General features: G+C 41.7%; 1 protein-coding gene across 1 annotated transcript in view; it reads left to right on the forward strand.

The window, feature by feature from the left end:
* The window catches only part of nadsyn1 (NAD synthetase 1), a 40,490-nt gene that overhangs the window by 12,178 nt on the left and 8,783 nt on the right, over positions 1–19,529 (forward strand). Inside the window, exons 6-18 of the mRNA XM_031292727.2 lie at positions 191–242; positions 367–455; positions 1,486–1,603; positions 2,196–2,327; positions 3,450–3,521; positions 6,816–6,940; positions 9,388–9,436; positions 11,524–11,626; positions 15,251–15,419; positions 16,778–16,913; positions 17,158–17,264; positions 18,566–18,697; positions 19,037–19,106. Of these exons, the coding sequence (XP_031148587.1) occupies positions 191–242; positions 367–455; positions 1,486–1,603; positions 2,196–2,327; positions 3,450–3,521; positions 6,816–6,940; positions 9,388–9,436; positions 11,524–11,626; positions 15,251–15,419; positions 16,778–16,913; positions 17,158–17,264; positions 18,566–18,697; positions 19,037–19,106 (1,354 nt within the window). The remainder of the gene's footprint in view (positions 1–190; positions 243–366; positions 456–1,485; positions 1,604–2,195; positions 2,328–3,449; positions 3,522–6,815; positions 6,941–9,387; positions 9,437–11,523; positions 11,627–15,250; positions 15,420–16,777; positions 16,914–17,157; positions 17,265–18,565; positions 18,698–19,036; positions 19,107–19,529) is intronic.

A 19,529-nucleotide genomic window follows, 5' to 3' on the forward strand; every position in this document is an offset into this window, starting at 1 on the left:
AGGGAAATTTCACAGTTTTTTTACTTCAATAATTGCAACACCTTTCCAAATAAATATTGACCAAAATAACGGAGATTATGAATGTTTTTAGCCCTACTAGGGGAGGCCAACACTTTGATGCACTTTTGTTTACCACTATTGTGATTTTATTTCACTTTTGGAAATAATATTGATTGCTTGTTTCTTTAAGGAATGTGGAGGAGTATTTCCTGCCCAGAATGATCCAGGAGGTAACAGGGCAGGTAAAAACACCCTATTGTTATTATTATCTGTGTTTAAGACTAGCTATTTATTTGTTTCTCCACAGGAAACATTAGCAAAGAGAGGCTCAGTGTTTTTATTCCCCTGTTTGTTTGTGTCCATCAGGTTACTGTCCCATTCGGTGACTGCGTGCTGTCCACTAAGGACACCTGCATTGGCACTGAGATTTGCGAGGAGCTCTGGAACCCCAGAAGGTAGAGCAACACAGGATTGTGTATAAGGATGGCATGGGTGTTGTCGTTTTCTGTGTAAAGCAAGGCAAGGCATGTATTGTATAGCACATTTCAGCATAAGGCAATTCAAAGTGCTTTACATCAAACATTAAAGAGCAGTTCAAAACAGGTAAGAATATAAAAACAGCTAAAATAGAATAAAACAGATATGAAATACAAGAATAAAAGTGGCCGTGCAGTGTAAAAAAATGAACAATTATTCAAAGAAAGGCAGCATCAAACAGGAAAGTCTTTAGCCTTGATTTAAAAGAACAGAGTTTTTTATTTTAATTTAAAAAAAAAAAAAATTTAAGATTTTTTGGGGCATTTTCAGCCTTTATTTTGATAGGACAATAGAAGAGATGAAAAGGGAGAGAGAGGGGGGAATGACATGGAGCAAAGGGCCGCAGGTCGGAGTTGAACCCCGGCCCGCTGCGTGGAGGAGTAAACCTCTATATATGGGCGCCCGCTCTACCAACTGAGCTATCCGGGCGCCCAAGAACTGAGAGCTTAACCTATGTCTGATTGCAGGGACCCCAGGTTCCATTCAGCCCAAGATGATTTGTTCTGGGAGATGGGTCCATCCTAAGCGGGATTGATAAGCACATAAGAAGCTGGGTCCAGACTAGTTTAATGATAGCCAGACAGATTATTTTAAAAGTCTGGAAGAATGAAAGGGTGCCGTCAATCAAGAAGTGGGCATGTGAGATGGCTAGGCTGGCGGCGTTTGAAAAGATGTCACTAAACGGTTTGCCAGATTGGATGTCTATACTAGAAAGTACCTGAGCTTTCTGGAGGGCTCCTAGGATTAGGAGGATTTGTTCATGTTGCGAGTTGTTTGTTTTGTATTTTGTTGAAAAATGAAAAATAAAAAATTGTTAATCACAACACAAAAAGAACTGAGATTTGCAGGGAACCTGCAGTTCTCTGGGAGTTTGTTCCAGAAAATGTGCTGTCTGAAACAATCCTCGCTCCTGATGACTGAACCTTTTTTTTCTTTCTCTTTCCTCAGCCCCCATATTCAGATGGGTCTGGAAGGAGTTGAAATCTTTACTAATTCGTCCGCCAGCCACCACGAGCTCCGCAAAGCGGACCAAAGAGTCAACCTGATCAAGTCAGCCACCACCAAGGTAGGCTTTAACCAGGAGTCCACAAACATGTGCTTGGTAGGAACACATGATGTAGTACAGTGGTTCCCAAAGCAGGGGTCCTTGAGGGGAATTCCAGGGGGTCCCCAGTAAAAAGGGGAATCATTTTTTTCACTATAATTCCATCCATAAGTAACAATGACAAAATGTATGACTATTTTGGTCTTGGGTTTCATATACTTTCTGTAATAAAAAATCTAAAAGCAAAAATATTATGTGATGCACGAAAAAATTGGGGGTCCGTGGTCTATTTTGTGTCAGTTTAGGGGTCCTTGTATGGGAATATTGGTCTGAAAAATAAGCAATTGCATATATTCCTGAAATCATTTAGCTCTACCAGCAGCTTACCAAGACACTTTATATACGTAGGTTTTTGTTTGAATATGTCACCCATCTGCACGTCCAGGACACAGACAATGCAAAGCAGAGATCACCAGAGGGCAGTGTTGTACCACCAATACAGGACATAGTACCACCGTAACATCCTGTCTTCTGAGCACACCTTCTGCTTTCAGCATGCGATAGCTTTACTAAAATCAGCATTGCATTCAGTGTATCGTTGGTGTTGTTCCAGAGTGGAGGCATCTACCTGTATGCCAACCAGAGGGGCTGTGACGGGGACCGCGTGTACTACGATGGGTGTGCCATGGTGGTCATCAACGGAGACATTGTGGCACAGGGAGCACAGTTCTCTCTGAATGATGTGGTGTGTACGGACATGGAAAGAGCTGGCTCAGAAAAAGCATACCTGCAAATAAGGTTGTACTCACACTTGGCCCAGTTGCCTTGAACTGTGCCCAAGCACGATAAACCCCCCTCCCCCACTCCCAATGCCGTGCTAGACTCACACTGCAAAAAACCATCAGGGCCAGGGCACAGCTACTGTATGTCGTTACATTGCAGGCCAGAGCACGCTTACATCATCACGATGCAACTTTTTGTTCTGAAGAAACCCACGAAGCGAATCCCTCTCGTACAGCACAATGGAGTCCATCACTGTAATGCTTACTCTTTTGCTTATTTTGAGTTGTTCGGGATGCAACGACAGGTTTATTGCTAATGCAGCGCACATCAGTTTCATCCTCGGGCACGTTTAGCGATCACGCTGATGCGCACAGTGCCCGAGTGCCCCGGTCCACCTCTTTAAGCGGACCAGGGCACAGTACGGAGCGATCACACTAAGTCAAACTAAGCGGTAGAGGTGCAACGATGAATCGATTAATCGATTAGTTGTCAACTATTAAATTAATCGCCAACTATTTTGATAATCGATTAATCGTTTGAGTCATTTTTTTTTTTATAAAAAAAAAATATATATATATAAGATTTCTCTGATTCCAGCTTGTTAAAATGTGAATATCTTCTAGTTTCTTCTCTCCTTTGTGACAGTAAACTGAATATCTTTGAGTTTTGGACAAAACAAGACATTTGAGGACGTCCTCTTAGGCTTTGGGAAACACTGATCCACATTTTTCACCATGTTTTGACATTTTTATAGATCAAAGAACTAATCGATTAATGGAGAAAATAATCGACAGATTAATCGACTATGAAAATAATCGTTAGTTGCAACCCTACTAAGCGGACTTTGGGGTCAAATGTGCTCAGGCACGGTTTAACTGGGCCAAGTGTGAGTATGCCCTAAGAGTCTTTATGTAGCTGTGAAGTGACATTATTGTGGATGTGGACATAAGTGTGTGTGTATGTGTGTTTTCTGTGTGTACAGGTATATTGGGTAATTGTTGCAGGGCAGGTCATACAGTAAGACAGCATTCCTGAGTCACAAGAGAGCCAGACTGATCTGTGTGCGTGTGCGTGTGTTTTGCAGGAGGTGATTACAGCCACTCTTGACCTGGAGGATGTGCGGAGCTACAGAGGAGAAGTGTGCCAGCCAAACATGGTGAGACGACACCCCCCCTCCAACCTTTTGTAATGTGCAAGTTGCCGAGTCATGGCTTCAGCGCATGTGAGCGAAGTGAAACGGTGAGAATTTTTTAGCTCCTCGCTCAAGGAGCAGTTCATTCCATCCGTTCACTCGCTCAAAGCTGCTCCCGGCCGCTCCGCTCTATATCGCTCCGCGCTCCACTCCGATTTCACCCCCCTCTATTCAAATCGCTCGCATTTCACTCCCAAAAAAAAAAAAACCTGGGTCCACCAGATGGCAGGCACTGGCAGCATGGAGAGGGAGGGCGCATGTACTGTGCTCCAGTAACACAGAAACGGGCTCAGGCATGCTTTGCATGGTGTGAGCGGTACCAGAGCCAAATTGGAACAGGGGAGATAAGGCGATGCTCCAAAATTGAAAAAATCCACTCTACACTCCATCCAAAATCCTCGCGCTCCCCGCTCTCTCCACTCTGCTCCCATGCTCTGCGTGGCTTTAGTTTTTTACTTATTATTTCCTTCCATCACCTCTAAAGCTCACTTATTAACAGGGTGTATCAGGTTAAAAACAAATGAATACAATATGCCCAATACTTTGCTTTATGACAAAATATCTGCAAAACTAACAGCTTTCCCATCAGCCTCAGCTCAACTTTGTGTCTAAACTAAGGTAGTGAACATGGCAAGCATTGTACCTGCTACTAGCATTAGCATATTTAGTCTCACAGAGCCCTGCTTGTGTGGCTGTGGACTTTTGGCCACCAGTTCAACCCTTGGTTAGCTTTGTTTTAGAGTTAACTACGGTAAAATACAGCATTTAGCATAAATACTGCTGCTATGATTGCTCATTGTTTAGCATACTTTAGGTAGCATGCTGATTTAGAATAGTGGTTGAACTGCTGACCGTAACGTCTGTATGTTTGAGGCGTCCTGGGGCACCATGTTACAGTAATGGATATTTGCCCTCCAATCAGAAACAGGTATCTTCTTTAACTGTGAGAGTGTTTGTCCCATTGATAATCAACTGCATCTGAACAACAACCTTATATAGGTCAGTGTTTCCGCTATGTTGATTTTGTAGTGGCGGCCCGCCATGGCAAAATTTCTGCTGCCACGGTATCAGACATAGGGCAGACGCACAATGTAGTCGCGGTTGCCTTTTAAATTATCCTGCCGACGTAATGCACCGTTGGCTGCCGCTCACATTGCAATTTAACAACAAGTAGAACTATTCAGAGGTTATTGGGCCCGTCTAGTTGAACTGAGTTGTTCGGACAGACCTGCCCCCACTGCTAAAACAAATCCTAAAGGAAACACTGTAGGTACAAAGAGAAATATTTTAGTAGTCTAAAGTTATGCTTTTTACTGTATTTCTGGGCCCACAAAAGCTGGAAATAGAATGTGAGGTGCGGCTGGTTTACAGTTGAGTGTGAATACTGTATGTCTTTATCGACCCTGAGGTAAAATAGCAGGCCTGACTTTTGTATGTCACATATTACAGCTAATGAGACTGGAACAGAGGTTGCTCTGGGATCATGCTCTCATGACGAGGTGCCTCTTCCTCGTTACAGACCTGTGAGCAAGTGTGCTCGTCCTGAGACAAAAAAAAAGTCCTGAATCACAATTTTGAATGCTCAGTAATACGGGTTGATACTGGTTTTTCAGGGCCGATATCGATAACGATTATTAGTAGTTAATGAAACCGATAACGGATATTTGAACCGATATGCATTTACAGTTAATATGAAAATTTTACAGTCAAAATTAACATTGTATAATGTTACAAACTCCACAAATAAGTTTGATTAAACGATTTAAGCAATTATGTAATAAAACTGAAACTTTGAGGGGTATGGATGGGGGACAGGGGATATTTGGGGGGGGGGGGGGGAGCAGGTCAACAGTAGATTCCACATAGAAGTGGTATACAGCATCCAAAAGCTTGGAAGATGACAATTACTTTGACATGCAGCTCAGCACTCTGGGTAGAGCTGCTCGATTATGGGGAAAAAATCATAATCATGATTCTTTTGGTCAATATTGAAATCACAATTACTTAATACGATTACTCACAGGGTTTCCCCCAGAACAGTTGTTAAGCCCGGTGGCAAGTGTCTTTTTTTTCTACAAGGGGCCGGCCGGGGCCAGTCCCAGCCTGATGGCAGCATTAATGTAGAGCCCAGTAGTTTCTGTGATAACTAGGGTTGGATACCAAAACGCGGTGCCAATAGGGCACCGGTTCTGACGTAAATGGTAGTAATGAGACTGAATATGAACGAAAATTTCGGTGCCTCATTTCGGTGCCTGACTTTTTTCAGAAGCATCACTGCACGGGACGCTACGTTTCCGTTAGGTAGTAGCTGGATTAAACACAATGGTAAAATGCTGACAGCTTACGTTAAGCGGTGTAAAGTGTGACTGTATTTCACTGTAGAGGATTCCAGCAGCGGGACGTAACAGTCCGCAGCTGCTGTTGTTGGAAAAACAACACAGACGGTGCGTTTACTTGAAACTCGCCAGCCTTGTGGTGCATTCAAAGTTATTGTAAAATACCCTTTTCCCATCTGGTGCTTGTTTTTGTCGTTTACCAGCAATTTACTGGTGAAATAAGTCATTGTAAGTTATTGTAATTACATTATTAATCTATCATTTAATTTGGACTATATGGCCTTAGCAATAAACAAGCCGTTTTTTAATGTCGCCAACTGTCGTTTTGTGCGCCTTTTTTATATTTTATATTATATACATTATAAATATATCATATATATTTCGATTTAGGCACCGACACCGTTTTAAAAGTATCGTTTTAGCACCGGTATCGAAAAAAAAAAAAAAAAACGATATCCAACCATAGTGATAACAGAATCATCGATGGAATTGCGAAATTGCGAATCTAAAAAAAGCCAGATTTCATAGGGCTCTACATTAGGTCAGTGCTAAAAGCTAACTGGAGATTTAAAAATATGACCAAGTCTAAGTTTCCAACTTTGTACATAAGCACAAGGGACAAGTGGTGAGTGCATCACCCAATTGGTCACACACTCGTGCTTAAAATTCATTCACTCTTCACTTTCTAGCATCTCTAGCTCAGTTACAAGTGAATTATGGCTTGTAAAGACATTTCCAATGGACTCACATGCATCTCCCTCATTGAACAGGTGTCCTAACCCGTCATCCTACAGAGATTTGTAGAGCGGAAAACACCTTTCTCCATTTCCCGATCACTGTTTGATGCTTTTGTACGTTTTTTCACTTATATGTGTCACTTTGTCTCTCCATTCCCTCTCCCTCTCGTACTTCTCTGTTGTAGGAGCGTGAACCCAAACCTTGCCACAGGGTCAAAGTTGACTTCTCTTTCTCCAGTGGGGATGATATCTTCCTCCCTACCCACCAGCCAATAACATGGCACTTTCATACCCCAGAGGAAGAGATCAGGTACCAGCCTACATTTCATTTTGTACAAAATATGTATTTCTTCTTAACAGAAACACCAGTGTCATCTACTAGCTTCTGAAAAGGGCCTGTAACAACGCATGATGTAATAACTGAACCCAATATGTAATACATTTTTACCACATTTTGTAAATAATGATTACATAATGCGGCGGTTCTTACAAAATGCGGGGGTTGCACTTTTTCTTTACGAAAATGTAATACGGTGCATTATGGAATAACCAACCAAAATGGATGTCTTCATTAATTTTTTTATAACATTGTCATGTTTATTTTTAATGAATTCTAGCATGAATCATGGTGATTCAAAATCAAATTTAAAAACATACTGTTTGTTCAGTAGATTAGTATGACCTTTCACTGGTCAATACGTCACTAAATTTATTACATATTGCATTCAGGGTTCAGTGTTACAAAATATGGCAGATTATTACATAATGCGGGGTGTTATTACATAATGAAGTATAAATGTATTACATTTCAACGTTTTATTACATCAGAAATCTTCAACAGGGAGTCTGTGACCCCTAGGGGGTCCTCAGTCATTGCAGGGGGGGCCTCCAAACTATTGTCAGTTATATCAAAATCGATACAACATAGTATTGTGATATTTTCCATGGCAATACTGTATCGATACACAGACGCCTAGATAAATCTATTATTATATACTGTATGTGTTGGTCAGTTTGTCTCCTTAAAGGTCCCATGGCATGAAAATTTCACTTTAATATGAGTTCCCCCAGCCTGCCTATGGTCGCCCAGTGGCTAGAAATGGCGATAGATGTAAACCGAGTCCTGGGTATCCTGCTCTGCCTTTTAGAAAATGAAAGCTCAGATGGGCCAATCTGGAATCTTCCCCTTATGACGTCATAAGGGGAAAGGTTACCTCCCCTTTCTCTGCTTTGCCCGCCCAGAGAATTTGGCCCGCCCATGAGAAAGAGAGACCGTGCGTTCATGGACATCGGAAAAACGTTTTTCCGAGTGAAAACGTCATCATTCACGTCACTTCCTGTGGGAATCAAAGGTGGGAAACTCGGGCTAGATTTTGCTAACCGAGTTTCCCAGTTGGTGACGCGTTGTTGACAACTGACGTTTGATGTAGGCGACTTTGGTTCCCTGAACATATTTCAATGGCAATAAACTTATTTCAATTTTTCAATGGCAATAAACTTATTTATTGTGGACAAACGCCTCTGCTGAGAAACATACACAGACATAACATGTTTCAAATTATTCATAAATAGGCCTATGTATAAAAAAAACCAACACCTTATCCGTGTCCTTTCCCGTTCGTTGTCCTGCAGATAACACAAACACCTGACGATGTGCTGTCTGTATGCTCGCATAAGAAAACAGCAGCAAATTATTGTGGCCTCCATGTTTTCACCAGGTTTTCACACACCTGATGCTCTAGGCTACGCCCAACAGTTGGTGGCAGTCATGCAAGAAGTTGTTATGCCAAGTGCCAATATAACAGAAGAAGAAGAACACGCATCCCGACCATCCTAACCATGTGAACGCTGGTAGTCAAAACCAGCAAACCAGTTCAAACACCCCGGCTCTAGTGGCTGTAATTCTACACCAAGGCTGAATTTCGGGAAAGAGACTTCAGATACAGTATTAGGGGACCACTAAGGCCTATATAAAAGAGACTTCAGATACAGTATTAGGGGACCACTAAGGTCTATATAAAAGAGACTTCAGATACAGTATTAGGGGACCACTAAGGCCTATATAAAAGCATCCAAAAAGCAGTATGTCATAGGACCTTTAACAATCCCATTTTGCAGCAATAAACTTGAAGTGAGATGAACAAACAGAGAAATGTATCTTTTTAGATAAAACAGATGTTGACAAAGTTTCCTTTTGGGGACATCATTTGAAATTGGGAAAAATTTGAAGTTGGAAAAAAAGGTAATAAATTACAATGTATTGCAGAATATGGCAATATGTTTAAAATCGCAATAATATCATATCGTGAAATAAGTATCGTGATGAAATCGTATCGTGAGGCCTCTGGTGATTCCTACCCCTACTGTCCTGTAGGTAAGGTAGTCGCTAAGATAGCCACACACAAATACAGTTAATCGTAAGGATTCACTGTGCCACATGTATGTGTAACATTAAAAGATGATTTATAAAATCATGCCAACAATTATTATTTTAATAGCTTAGCATTCAATGCAAAAAAAGGTATAAAGGCTTAAGGCCACCCTTCCCGTTACTGTTGGCCCAATTTAATATGCAACTTTATTTTATACAATATACTGTATGTGTTAGGGGGTCTCTGCTCCACCTCTCTTTCAGTTAATGGATCCTAGGCTTAAAAAACGTTGAAGACCCCTGTATTACATAGTGCGTTGTTACAGGGCCAATGAAAGAAAGCCAGTGCAGAAATGAGAGCAGCAGTTGTCTCCTGTGTTGTTCAGTCTAGGGCCGGCCTGCTGGCTGTGGGACTACCTGAGGAGAAGTGGACAGGTGAGGAGGAACACACACTCTGCCGCTGCTGCTGTGTCTAATTGTGTGTCTCATTTTTTTACTATTTCAACTTTTTAACTTTTATTCATATATATAGAATGGAATGGATTCTAGATTTACGATTCAAAATCCTTTATTAATCCCACAATGGGGAAATTCACACTGTGCGCAGCAGCAAGGGATAAGAGGAAAAGTAAAAGACACAGATTAACACACAATAACAAATATAATTAAAGAATAGAATGACCTTATTGTCATTGTATCATTAAAAACATACAACGCACAAATTCAGAGTGCTACTCCTGTAAGGTGCTGCTAGTTAAATAGAAATTACACATTCATTAATTCATTCATACATTCTATATGGTAATTAATAAATAATAAATAAATGGATAAATGAAGTAGTTAAAAACTGCATTGAGAAAATTGCAATTTTTTTTGGAATATTGCACATTTAAAAACAGTCAACTTGTGGGTTTTTGTCCGTTCAGAGTTTTGATAGCTGGGGGGAACTGGTGTCACGAATCGATTTGATATCACGATGCATCAGAATGCGTCACCTCCTCAATATTATTATAAACTTAGCACAAAAAGTAAGGAAATTTGTGTTTCAATTCTTTTTGGCAATAAATCTTATACCGTTGGAAAGCCTGTTTAGTTCCCTTTCAAATGGTGCCCCATTTGTAAGGAACATGCATTTGTGGGATGAGCAGCAGTGCTGATTATGTGGGTTGCGCCCATGAAAAATTTGCCAAATCTTCTCTGCCAATGCCAAACAGCTTATTCTGCCATTGACTCGTTTGGTGTTTGGTGGACTGGAACCTGAACATGTGGAGGAACGTTATGATCAGTGATGAGTCCTGATTCTGCCTATGGCAGTTGGATCGTAGGGTCAAAGTGTGGAGAAGACGCGGAGGACGCTATGCTGATTACTGCACCGATAGAGTAACAACTTTTGGTGGAGGCAGTGTGATGGTGTGGGGCGGCATCTCCCTCACTGGAAAAACGAGGCTTGTCATCATTGGAGGCAATCTCAATGCAGAGAGATATAGAGATGAGATTCTGCAACCAGTGGCAATCCCATATCTCCACAGTCTGGGACCGAACTCTGTCCTCCAAGATGACAACGCTGGCCCCCACAGGGCGGGGTTTATCAGAGACTATCTCCAGAATGTGGGAGTGGAGAGGATGGAACGGCCTGCCAGCAGTCCTGACCTCAACCCCATTGAACACTTGTGGGATCAGCTTGGGCGTGCTGTTCGTGCCAGAGTGACCAACACAACCACGTTGGCTGACTTGCAACAAATGCTGGTTGAAGAATGGGAAGCATGAGGAAGAGGTGCCAGGCTGTTGTGGCTGTATATGGTTCTTCCACACGCTACTGAGGCTCCTGTTTGTGAAATGAATAAATTGTTAAATTGTCAATATGTCTTGTTTCTTCAAACTTCAATCATCCAATCCACCAAACACCAAACGAGTCAATGGCAGAATAAGCTGTTCAGCATTGGCAGAGAAGATTTGGCACATTTTTCATGGGCGCAACCCACATACTCAGCGCTGCTGCTCATCCCACAAATGCATGTTCCTTACAAATGGGGCACCATTTGAAAGGGAACTAAACAGGTTTTCCAACGGTATAAGATGTATTGGAAAAAAAAGCATTGTTACCACATAGAAATAATCTACCAAACACAAATTTCCTTATTTTTTTATGCCAAGTTTATATATCGCTACACATGGTTTTCATCCACAAATTCAGGCAGTCAGATATAAATGAACTGCCCTTTTTATTGTATCTGCTTTTAAAAAAAAGACACTTCCTGAATGTAGCGGAGTCTGAACACAGCATACAACAGACAAAACGCGAACAACTAGTAACAACAAGTAACATCAGTATGGCACTAATCGATTATGGTCTGTCACTGCATCCGTGCAGAATCGTCCACATCCGCATCGCGATGCGATGATTAATTTCAACACCTCTAATGCAATAACATTACTCCAAAAGAAAAGGATTCTTATGCTATTAGCTTAGCAGATTGTGAGTGTTTGGTGTTTTGTGATGGGTTTCTGTGTGTGTGTCCCAGGCTGGTTTCCTGTTGCCTCTGAGTGGAGGTGTGGACAGCTCGTCCACCGCCTGTATTGTCCACTCCATGTGTACGCTGCTCTGCCAGGCCGTGAAGGACGGCAGTGAGTAGCATTCTGTTCGCTTTCATTTCAATCGACTTTAAAGTGCTCATATTATGCTCATTTTCAGGTTCATAATTGTATTTAGAGGTTATATCAGAATAAGTTTACATGGTTTCATTTTCAAAAAACACCATATTTTTGTTGTACTGCACATTGCTGCAGCTCCTCTTTTCACCCTGTGTGTTGAGCGCTCTGTTTTAGCTACAGAGTGAGGCATCTCACTTCTGTTCCATCTTTGTTGGGAGTCGCACATGCGCAGTACCTAGGTAAGGACTACTAGCCAGTCAGAAGCAGAGTATGAGGGCGTGCCACGCTAGCAGCTAGGCGAGCATTATAACGTGTGTTACAAAGTGACCACGTTCGTCTCTGAAGTAAAGGCTGGACTACAATAGAGCTGTTTGGAGCAGGTTGTGAACAGTGTTTTCTGTTGGAGATGGTAAGTCCCTTTGGGGTGGACTTTGGGCTTTTTCACTTTGTCAACCTATAACGTGCACAAAAAAAAGATATATAACACAACAAAGGAAAGGGAAAAAGCCAAAAAGCATAATATGAGCACTTTAAACACACACATTCACATTCAAATTCAAAGAGGCTTCATTAGCATTTTCCATATTCTCAACAAATCTCATGTGCAGACCCAAACCAACTGTGAATGTATCTACCAGGGGTTGATGCATGCACTGTATAAGGGAAGCCAAAACATCTGGATCTCCCCCTACTGGCTGGCTGCAGTATAGGTCATAACCCCCGCCCCCTCCATGTTAGCGGATGGGCCAAACTAACAAAATCAAAGTACACGTCAGATAAGAGGATTTCTGTCATTTTAGGTAGTTGTGAATTGTGATGCTATAAAAACGGAGTGAAACGTCATGATTGGCAGCTGTGATTGACTCGTGATTGGTCTGGCGGGTGTATGGGTGGGATTTTGGTACCGCGGCTCCACCGCCTGATCACTACTGCACACACTCCGGCTCCAAAATGACAAGGTGGCGGAGCTATTTTGGCTTCACTTTTGTACAATGGGAGGCAGTGGAGACGCGTCTATCTTTATAAACAGTCTGTGGTATCTAATAACAAGTGTGTCAAAGCCTGATATACCTTCTTCCTCTGTGTCATAGAGCTCCATTGTTAAAAAGTCAAAAAAATATTAAAAACACCCACTCACTAGAACACCCAATGTGGATTAATCAGCTGCTGGAAATAGTCCCCAACAAATGCACTGTTTCTCCTTGTTTAAAAACTATAGAGACCAGCTGTTTCAGGAATATAAATAAATATAAATTAAAAAATAAATATTTGTGAGGTCTGGGCTTGATGCTGAGAGCCACAGACGGGTTAGGAAAGTCAGAAAGTATTAAGCGACTCGCTAATACACTGTGGGCCAGATGTATGTACATTTGCGAATGTAGCGTTATCAGCGCCACGGCCAACCTGCAGAAAGCGCACGCTGTGATACTTCAGTTTACGTCGTATTTACCAAACCTGCACTTCATCGGGTAATCAGCGCCTTTCTCCGCCCACTATACCGTAAATTGCGCTGTAGCAAAGCGTTAAGTACTTGTGCTATGATACTGCTGAGTGCAGGCTGCGATATTCCCACTGCTGATGCTATGACTGTTTGAAATTATCCTGATGCCAATATTTGTAATGTAGCGAGAAGTTTAACAACTGCTGGAATGGAATGTGAACGCTGAGTCGGAGAGTGGATGACATCTTTGATTTCTTCCAGTAACTGTAATATTGCATGGCTGCTTAATATGTAATTCTTAATGATTTTCTGTTCACTCAACTGAAAAAAAATGTGATCCAAAAAATTTTTCAGCTCGTCTCCTTGGCCTATGTCTTCGTCTTGCTCGGATTACTGCTGCCATTTCACCAGGAGGCATATGCGAGGAAACCCGCTTCCTGGTTTACACCTGCTTTAAGAGGCGAAGAATTTTCACCGCAAAATAGAGGCGCGCTTTCACGGGGCGTTCTTTTGTACATACCGCAGAATACATAATTAGGCGCACTTTACGCTTCTCCTCCCATCTCTTAATGGAAAACTCCCACTTTCCCCTTGACCCTCCCGTGAATGCATATGCATGACACAGTCTGTGCTTTTACCTCAGTGCTGCCTGTTTGTACGTACCTCGCCATGCTTTTACACGCACGTTGCGAAACAAATACGCCTGAAGTGGGCGCAAAAGCGTTAGTACATCTGGCCCTGTGGGTTTGATCTTTTCATGAGATTTGTTGGCAATAAAAATAAATGAATAAAATAAGTTTTGGTTGGAAAACCAGCATGGTAAAGAAGCAGGAGGAATAGTACACGTTGAATGATGCTTTTGTAAAGCAACAAGTCCAACTTCCTGACAATCCAGCATTGGTTCTTGGTTGCATGCCATCAGTGGTGGAGGAAGTATTCAGATCCTTTACTTCAGTAAAAGTACTAATACCACACTGTAAAAAAATACTCCGTTACAAGTAAAAGTCCTGCATTGAAAATGTTACTTAAGTAGAAGTATGTAAGTATCATCAGGAAAATGTACTAGTAGTGAATACTAAGTATTACATGTAAAAGTACTTAATGCAGAAAAATCCTCCCATTTTAGAAAGTGGAAAGGATGCAAACAGTTGTGTGTTTAATGGTCTAATCCAGGGGTGTCAAACTCAACTTCACTAAGGGCCCCACTGGAAAATAAGAATCACATCAAGGGCCACACATGAGTTTATTGACATGCTTTTATTAAATCGAAAATGTCAAATATCTTTGACTGTCTTATTGCATGTGTCATATGTCTTCTCACTTACAGTTTGGTCGACATAATGTCTTGAAGAAGTCAGGAAAAAGTTCCTCAACCATCATAGAAAAAAAGTGCTCAAAAACGTCTGAAAAAGTGACAAAAACTTTGGAAAAAGCGTCCAAAAACGTCGGAAAAAGGGGCCAAAACGTCCGAAAAAGTGACAAAAACTTTGGCAAAAGTGACAACAACGTCGGAAAAAGTTACAAATCATCAAAAAAAAATGACAACCACGTCAGAAAAAGCGGCAATAACTAGGCGGGCCAAAAATGTTTTGTGAACGTAAATTGATATGCGGGGCGGATCATAATCTGCGAGGGGCTGGATTTGGCCCGCGGGCCTTGAGTTTGACACACATGGTCTAATTATTTCAGCTGGACTTGTAGGCCGTTATATTGCTGGCTAGTTTAATTTACATTAAAACATCAGATTTTATAAACTTGTGTACAGAAATCTTAATGTATAAAGTAACACATTTTAAAGCTGTCAGATGAATGTAGTGGCATAAAAAGTTCCATATTTCTCTCTGAAATGTAGCGGAGTAGAAGTAGAAAGTGGCATGAAAAGAAAAGACTAAGGTAAAGTACAATTACCTTAAACTTGTACTTTAGTAGATGTACTTAGTTACATTCCACCACTGCATGCTGTCCACCTCACTTTTCCCGTCTTTCCTGTCTGCCGTCACTCAGACAAAACACACGTTCTAAAAAGCCTTCTGTTGTTTCCCCTCCCCCCCCTCTTCTTCTCTCTCTCTCTCTCTCTCTCTCTCTCTCTCTCTCTCTCTCTCTCTCTCTCTCTCTCTCTCTCTCTCTCTCTCTCTCTCTCTCTCTCCATCTATCAGACGGCCAGGTGCTGGAGGATGTCCGCAGGGTGGTAGGGGATGACTCCTACCATCCCCAGCACCCAGGGGAGCTGTGTGCTCGCATCTTCACCACCTGCTACATGGCCAGCGAGAACTCCTCAGAGGACACATGCAGCAGGGCCAGAGAGCTGGCCAATCAGATCGGCAGGTAGGCGGGACTCCCCTTGAAGGGCTTTAGTTTGAGGGGATTGTAAGATGCCACATGCTGTATCCAGGGTGCGATTTGTGAAAAAAAGCAGAGGGGGGGTTGATCATGCCCAACAAAACAAAACATGCAAGAATTAAATCCCCCTTTCAGTACCATGGATATAGTGTCACCCTGCCAGCCATGCCAAAACGCTTATTTATGAACTTACGAACAGTATTCAATGGAAAATAATCTCAAATGAACGTGGTGTCATTATAAAACACAGCGCTTTCAAGCTTGAGAGAGGAGTTCACTTCGCTGCGAAAACAAAATACTTTCACCCAGGAAATGCTCGTTCGTTCCTCAGGAGTGTTTTGGTGAAGTAGCATTTAGAGCTGCACAATATATCTTTTTTTTTTTTATCGTCATCGCAACATCAACTGGCGCAATATACACATCGCGAAAGGCTGCGACATATCGCGAAAGACACATTTTTTATGTTAGTTGAAAGAAGTTATCAGTAGAAAAATGCACTTTAAAATGTAACTGTCATTATTTTTTAGTGGTGCCTTTTTATAATCAATTCAATGTTCAATTTGTTCAAGAAAAGAACGTTGGAAATGAAAACAATTCTCTTCTTTTTTTTTTTTTTCAACAAGCAATTTGTTGTATTTTAGCAGAATGCTGAAAGCAGCAGAAATGCAGAACTGAGTGCGCTTTATTATCTCTTTATTTATCGCAAGTAACATCGTTATCGCGATATTCAACAACGTTACCGATATTGCATATTTTCCTCATATTGTGCCGCCCTAGTAGCATCGATCACATTGAGGAGGGGACACATTTTGTCGCCACCGGGGTGTGATTTGCTGCGGGGGTTGCGTGGGATTTCCCCCTTTCTGGTCTATATATAACCCTACTTCTGCTTCTAGTGGAGTTTAGGCGAGAAAAAGTGAGCGTCCTGTAGCGATGTTAAGTTTAGGCACCAAAACGACTAGTTAAGTTTAGGAAAAAGATCATGGTTAAAACACTCCAGTGAACTCCTCTCTCCGGCTTGAAGGCACTGTGTTTTATGTTGACACCACGTTGTACTATTTCATTTTGAGATTATTTTTCACTGGATGTTGAAGTTCATAAATAAGTGTTTTGGCATGGCTGGCCGAGTGGATCTCTATCCATGGTATGGAGCCCCCCTCTGCTTTTTTCACAAATCTCACCCTGCAAATAAGTATTGTAAAATATCTATTTGCCTTTCTCAGGTCAGAGTTGTGTGGATGAACACGTATGTGTTTGTTATTATCTGTTACTGTCCTTTGAGTTGCTTTGGAATACAAAAAAAAAAAAATTCCATCTTTTGTCATGTGTCTCTTGGTTTGCAGCACACACATGAATATTAACATAGATATGGCAGTGAAAGGCATTCTGGGTATCTTCTCAGTGGTTACTGGAAGGTGGCCTCAGTTTCGCGCCAATGGAGGAAGCCACAGAGAAAACCTGGCTCTGCAGAATGTGCAGGTTAGACACACAGTCACACTCTCTGTTTGTGTCATCATGGTTTTATCGTCATGGCAGTTTCTCTGCCACTCCTGTCTGTTCCTGACTCAGTTCATCACTTTTTTTTACTCTTGGTGTCTATTGTCACATATTCTGACGGTTTAACTACAGTCTTCACACTGATGCTTCAGTAACAACTGTGACCATGTGTGTGCGTGTGCGTGTACGTGTGCGTGTGCGTGTGCGTGTGCGTGTGCGTGTGCAGGCTCGGGTCAGGATGGTCCTGGCCTACCTGTTTGCCCAGCTGAGTCTGTGGGCGCGGGGGAAGCCCGGTGGATTGCTGGTGCTTGGCTCAGCCAACGTAGATGAGAGGTATTACTGCAGCTATATCCCGACCACATTAGGGGTGTCCCGATTCCATTTGACTTTTGATTTTAAGGTCACGATTTGATTCAATTTCAGATTAAACATGCTATTATAGCATTATTTCAACAGCGACGGCAACGCCACAATAGGAGCCACTAGATGGCAGAAGGGAACTTTACAACATCAGTTTGACTTTTGTAGGGGTTTACAAGGTGCAGTTGAATGCACCATTAGTTTAACAAGGTGCACATGAATGCAGCATGGGTTCCTGTCGGAGCCCACGTGCTTTACCTTCATTGTTTGTTGCCATAACTCACGCACGTGGAAGGTAAAATGTTGCCACATTGTGACTTCAGGGAAGCGGGAGGGTTTTTCAGTTCAGTTGTTTCTGTTAGCCATGGATGCTGGAAAAGTGCCACTGCCGTCTACCAGTGAGCTAACGTTAGCCCATTTCTTAAGCTGCATGCTACCAGCTGGTAAGCTACGCTGTGTCTGTTGTAACACCCCTAGACCATAGGCAGGTCTGTGATATTTCATCTCTTATTTTTTAAAAAAAATCTTTTTTTTTCTTTCGGGGTCCTCAGAGTTACTGCAGGGGGTCGCCTAAATTTTTTGAAAGTTTCTCATTACAGAAAAATATATCGACATCGATAACGCCAGAAAGGTGCATCGGAGGGGGATTAGTAAATCAAAAGTTGCAAAGAAACTCCCGCACACTGCCTTACTTGTTTCTTTGCAACAGAGATCTTTAAAAAATGTAAATGTCTTAGCATGAATCCAACAAGTTATTAGCAAAATATAAATCAGCCTATTTGTGAAAAAAAAACATTGATGATAGTAGTCACTAAGGTAGCCATCCACAGATACAGTTCATCATAACGATTCACTGTCCAACATAAAAACATGATTTATAAAATCATACCAACAATTATTTTAATAGCTTAGTATTCTATGCACTTGTATGCACTAAAAAGGTATGTGTAAAGGCTTTAGGCTGCCCGCACGTTATTGTAGGCCGAGTTTAATATGCAACTTCATTTTATACGATATGTAGTAGGGGGTCCCTGCTCCGTCTCTCTCACAGTTAAGGGGTCCTTGGTTTAAAAAACATTGAAGACCTCTGATTTAGAGCTTCGGCAACCAAAGACAGTCTGCATTAAAATTCTTGGATTTAGGAGCAACTTGTTACAATATGACTGCTGCTACGACACATCTACAAACCAACCATTCAGAATTCAACATAAATACACACACAGAATACACTTTTACTAAACTTTTTCTCCCATTAAACAACTTCTCCTGCTTAGCCTGACAGGGTATTTCACAAAGTATGACTGCTCCAGCGCTGACATCAACCCAATAGGAGGCATCAGCAAGGAGGACCTGAAGAGCTTCCTGCTCTACTGTGTGGAGCAGTTCCAGCTCCCCGCTCTGAGAAGGTAAGCTCAGCCTCACAGAGACTCAACTGCTGGCTAATGTTCCTGTTTGTATTGAAAACACAGACACCAAGAAGGTGCGCCAGGGTGTATGGGAAATGTGTTAAAAACACCAGCAGCGTGAGATTGCTCCTTTAATGGTCTTGGCCATACTTTCATTTCTTTGAGTTTATTTTACTTTTGAATAATTGACAATGATACATGTGTACGCATTTAAACATGTATATATTGCATTTATATATATATCTATGTATGTTTAGGTTTCATGCCGCCCTCAAAAATTTGTCAAATACTTTGAACCTGCAAACGGAGCATCTTGTGTGGTTTTGGTTTCCTCTGCAGCATCCTGTCCGCCCCGCCCACAGCTGAACTGGAGCCACTGACAGACGGACAGGTGTCGCAAACAGACGAGGTAAGACGTGGAAATGTATCTTTAGACCTTTTAAAAGGGGACATATCATGAAAGCTTGTGCACATACATTTGGGTGCCTACCAACTAACACATTGTAAAATATAACCAACTTGTGGGCTGCCAGAAAACATGGGATTCAACAAGCCATTCAGAAAAAATGAAAATGAACAAGATACAGTATGTCTCCTTTAACAGAATTGCAATAAAAAAGAACCAGTCATCTTACCGCTAGCCTGGTGAGCTACCGTTCGTTTTTTTTTTCACATATTAAATAACGTATTGAATATTAGTCCAGTTGGAATCCCCAAGATTTCCAGAACGAAAATGTTTTTACTAGAGCTGTCAGCATTAACATGTTAATCGATGCGATTAAGGGCCGAGCATAATGCGTTAATTTTTTTTAATCGTATTAATCGCATGCCG

The sequence above is a fragment of the Sander lucioperca genome, chromosome 3 (genome assembly GCF_008315115.2).
Source record: "Sander lucioperca isolate FBNREF2018 chromosome 3, SLUC_FBN_1.2, whole genome shotgun sequence".
NCBI lineage: Eukaryota > Metazoa > Chordata > Actinopteri > Perciformes > Percidae > Sander > Sander lucioperca.